We start from the raw sequence: 4,797 nt of genomic DNA, 5'->3' as shown, positions 1-4,797 counted from the left end.
GCATTCATAACGACTAAAAGTTTTATTTGGAAATGATATAGAACTGCACAACCTTTTACGAATAATCTATTACCCCATAATCGAGCAATAAAAGCAAATATAAATAATAATAAACACATTTGTTTTAGTATTAAAGCAAAATAATAAATATACACATGTGTAAATAACAATTTCCAGAACAATTGTTATGTCATTTTTTACGCTAATTTGAAGAAACCATATACTTTTCACCATTCTATTTGTTTTCGTGAATTATATAGAAGTAATTTATTCATATTTTATCATTAATTAATTGCCAGACTTTTTCTTGGATTATATCGCCATTTATAATACATTTGTTTATTACAAAAGAGTGTGGCAAATCACTTTAATCCTATATTATCCATCTCAATTATTTTACAGTTACTTTTATAATAATTATTTATATTTAAATTTCATTATATAAATTATTAATATGTTAATTTCTAAAACATACTACTGATATGGTAGGAACACATTTATTTATAACATTTATTATTTATACATGCCTAATAGTAATAATCTAAAGTAATAATGCGAAAAAATTAAATACCATGTGGAAAATCTATTTACACATACACATAAATTATTTTTCCAAATTATATATTTAAACGAAGAATAAAGTAAGACTAGATAGTAAAAAATGTCATCGTGGTGGTCTAGATCATCTAGCAGCAGCATTAGTATTTACGAAAAGTACTGGAAAAATGATTGCATAAACAAATATGGTGTATATAAAAATGATATTGAGCAACGAATTAATAATTTTAATAATCGTAGGCTTACACCTTTCAAGCAACAATGGGACATATTAAATAATTATATAAGAAAAAAAAATGATGAGATAACAGATTGTGTTAATAAAAAATATATATCAGCTGATTTTTATGCAGATAAAAGTATAAAGTATTTTAGTGAAAGATGTCGTAATGAATCTACTTGTCGTCATAATCCAGTAACTTCTGTTAAAAAAGCTCGTGCATCACAAAAAGAAACAAAAACAACATGTAAAGGGGGAGTGGAATGTAATAAACAATTATCATCAAAACAACCAGCAAATAGTAAATCACAATTGAGTGTTGCACAAGAAGACCCTAAACCCAAAAGTCCTAAAGTACATGCATCTACAGAACAAGGTCGCAAACATGCTAATCTACAAGAATCACAACAAGAAATTGAAAATGTAGAAGCAAAGCAAGACATAAAACCTTCTGGTAATTTTGTTGTTTCTGAACCTGCAACATCTGAACCAAATTTTAATTCTAATTCTAGTCCATCTGGAGAATCGGAAAAAAAGGCACAATCTTTACCTGTCTTAGCGAATCCAGCAAATAATGAATTAGGTACTGGTTTAAAGGATTCTGCTTCTCAAAATCCCCCTGAAGGAGAATCTGATTTGTCTGATACTCCTAAAGTAACGAATTTACTTAGAAGTAATATTCAAAGTGGTCCTAATAGTGTACAAGTTGTTGACAATGAAACCGCTGCAAGTCATTCTAATGGTCATCTAAACCCTGTTTCTAATTTTTCTTGTCCTGGCTATTCTCATGAAGAACCTATCGGTGCTCCGTATATTTGTCCTAGAACTGCTGATAGGGTAAATTATACTGAAGAAAGTACCGATAAAGAAGCTACTCCTGATGGAGGTGCTATTCTTGGAATTGTTGATAATTTAGGTATTACTGATTCAAGTGTTCTTAGTAGAGGTGATGATGCTGATCTTGATGAGTATAGATCTACCCCTAAACAAGATGTTTCTGTTATGAGTTCAGAATTTCCAGATCCTGATCATAAAACTACTTGTCGAGAAGGTGCTACTTCTTCGGAAACTGATAATGGAACACCTTGTAATGCAGAAAATGGTAGTGGATTAGTTACTGATAATGGTAATATATCCGATATTTTTGGTAAAATTTTTGAAGCAATATCAAATAAAGATCATATCATAAAAACTTCAATACCCATAGGAATTGTTCTTTTATTGGGCCTTCTTTTTAAAGTAAAATAAAATTTATTGCATAAAAGAAACTATTCATATATTTTTTTAATTATATATAATAATTAAATTGTAATTTTACGAATTTCCTTTTTATAGTACACTTCTTTGTGGAGGATTCTTACTAAGAATAAAAGGAAAGAACCAGTAGATATGAACGAAGAATTACACACTGTTCTGCAAGAAGCTTCAATTATGGATGAAGAAAGAAGTATCCCATTTTCATATAGTGCTTTTGAATATTCATCATAGCGCTAAATATTCATATTCAAAAATATATCACGCCCATTTGCCATAATAAATAGATAAAATCTGAACTACCACAATTTTTTAGTAGTAATTTTTTAATCATTTTTTTTTGTTAAATACCCTTAGCATTGTTAAAGTGTTATTGCAAATAATTTATGTTCATTACATTTTTTGTGACATTTTGAGCTACACTACTGTAATCAGAATGTGACAAATATATAGCAGTGTATTTATTTATAATATTTTATATCATACATATTATTTGAATTTTTATTAATTTTTTGTACACTGAATCAATTTTTTAGTACGTATAAATATATAGTAATTCAATTGAAAATATTCTTTTTTTTTATATTTTTAGCACAATTTTTTAATAAAAGACGAATACTATTATTTGTTTTTTTCTTAATCTGAATTAAAATATTAATTAAGAGTATAGTGCAATAACTTTGCACGCTTGTCTTTTTTCGACAAGAATAATATGTGCTACGATTACATTATCTGTGAAAAGGCTGAACATTATGTATAAATATACTGTTAAAAAAATTCAAATAAAATTTTTATTATCATGTAAATAATTAATCTAACCATAATACTAAAGTAATAAATATTAAATAAAACATTGTAACTTTTTTTAAGTCATTAATCATCCTATATGTAAAGCATATAACAAAGCCACGAACAAAAAATATTCTGGATACATGAACTTGTTGATATATATTATATATAAATTTTTTTTTAAATCATGAAATGATAAAATAATATATTAGATATATCAATATATGGAACTTCTATGCTGATGATATACTATGAAGTAAAATATATTATATACATAAGAATCATATGCTAATATACATATATAGTATTAATTATTTAATTCACTAAACATAATTAAATCGTCTATTTAAATATTTATTTTTATTCCAGTATAATAGAACAAACATTTATAAATTTTTCTTTATTTTTAAAAAGTCTGAAGTACATTTTTACATTATTACGATCACGCATTAGTAAATTAACTATTTATATCTATTAGAAAAAACACATACACCATATATATTAATATACACACACAAAAGTAGAAGAATTTTATATTAAAAGCAAATGTATGAAACTATCGAATTGAAGCATATATTACTTGTATACGTTTTTAAATAGGAAAAGTTAAAGTTATATAAACGAAGAGATTTTTTAAGTAATATTCCATTTTGCGACTGAAATAAAATAATTGTCATGTCATACAATAATTGTCACGTATAATTAAATTAATCATTATAATACCGGGAAATTTTCCTAGCAATCTTTTTTCCTTCTACTTCTCCATCTACTAACCTATCATATTTTATGATTTTTATAAATATATAAAGTAATACAAAAAGAATAATAACCGGTAATACATAAAATAATATAGAACCTACAATTTGTACACTCTCTACTGGTGGTCCCTTACCAGTTATATTTAACTTTAATTTTCCCATTAAAAATTCGTATAAAATAATTATACCAGCAATTATAACGAACAAACCGCATAAACGAAAAGGTAAGCCATACTTTGTAAGTACTTTTTTGTAACATTTTTTTTCGTCATTCATCATTTTCGCAAGTTGACATATATTATCAATTTTATCAAATATTTTCTTTTCACAATACAAATCTAGTTTTGTTAAACCCTTCTTTTTATTATATTTGCACTGAAATGATTTTTTATAAATTTCCATATCATTTAATCCTTCCCTTTTTAACCGYTTGTATRAAGATGAATCTTCTTTTTTGTTTTTTAATTTTTTATATTTTTCATATGAAAATGCATTGCCACACGAAGCATATTCTAATTCTTTGGGTATTCCATTTTTTATTGCCAATAATCTAAAATGTCTCATGTTAATTGTYCCATATTGTTGGCGCTCTTTTTTTAAAATTTTAATAAAGCAGAACTAAAAAAAATAATTATATATTATATATATAACAAAAATATTGTATTGTGCAGAATTAAGTAATACGTAAAAAATTGATTATGTAAAAAGAGATTCATTAAATTGTCTAATGCTTGTGATTTACCACATCATTATTACAAATATACATCCAAGTTAAAGAGATAAATGTTACAATTTTAATAAAAATATGAAAATTAATCATTTTAATCTTTATATATTTCGTCAAATATTGAAAGATGTTTAAACTGAAGGTTTATCTGAATAAGCTAATATAAAAGTACAACCGTGAAAGATTTATAATATTTTTTTTAATTTCTTGTTTAGAAAAAGATATTGTGATTATATAATATTTATAATAAATTCTAAAAAGTTAAGATTCGATTAGGTATACAATATTAATACTTTCTTTATAGTTATTTTATTATAATCCTTCTTAATTATATCAATACAGACAAATATCATTAAATTGTTCTATAAATGCAATCATAACTATATAATAATAATTTAACAAAATATTTTTTATATATTTGAATAAATCTAAAATTAAAGTTTTATTATTTTTAATTCGGAAATTATAGATAAATTTTAAATATAAAAACG

The 4,797-nt window shown here is 24.5% G+C and overlaps 2 protein-coding genes across 2 annotated transcripts; one reads left to right on the top strand and one right to left on the bottom strand.

Moving 5' to 3' along the window:
• Positions 1-661: 661 nt before the first annotated feature.
• Positions 662-2,282, top strand: PVX_017650 (variable surface protein Vir18, putative; the record flags this gene model as incomplete). The annotated part of the gene is made up of 2 exons (XM_001612477.1): positions 662-2,017; positions 2,114-2,282. 2 exons carry the CDS (start codon positions 662-664, stop codon positions 2,264-2,266), a joined length of 1,509 nt encoding a protein of 502 aa, XP_001612527.1. The 3' UTR covers positions 2,267-2,282.
• Positions 2,283-3,528: 1,246 nt separating this feature from the next.
• On the bottom strand, positions 3,529-4,345 carry PVX_017645 (variable surface protein Vir35, putative; the record flags this gene model as incomplete). The annotated part of the gene is made up of 2 exons (XM_001612476.1): positions 3,529-4,197; positions 4,322-4,345. 2 exons carry the CDS (start codon positions 4,343-4,345, stop codon positions 3,529-3,531), a joined length of 693 nt encoding a protein of 230 aa, XP_001612526.1.
• Between the last annotated feature and the right edge of the window lie 452 nt (positions 4,346-4,797).

Source organism: Plasmodium vivax, genomic scaffold (genome assembly GCF_000002415.2).
Source record: "Plasmodium vivax scf_6634 genomic scaffold, whole genome shotgun sequence".
NCBI lineage: Eukaryota > Apicomplexa > Aconoidasida > Haemosporida > Plasmodiidae > Plasmodium > Plasmodium vivax.
This window is presented reverse-complemented; position numbering and strand designations above follow the sequence as displayed.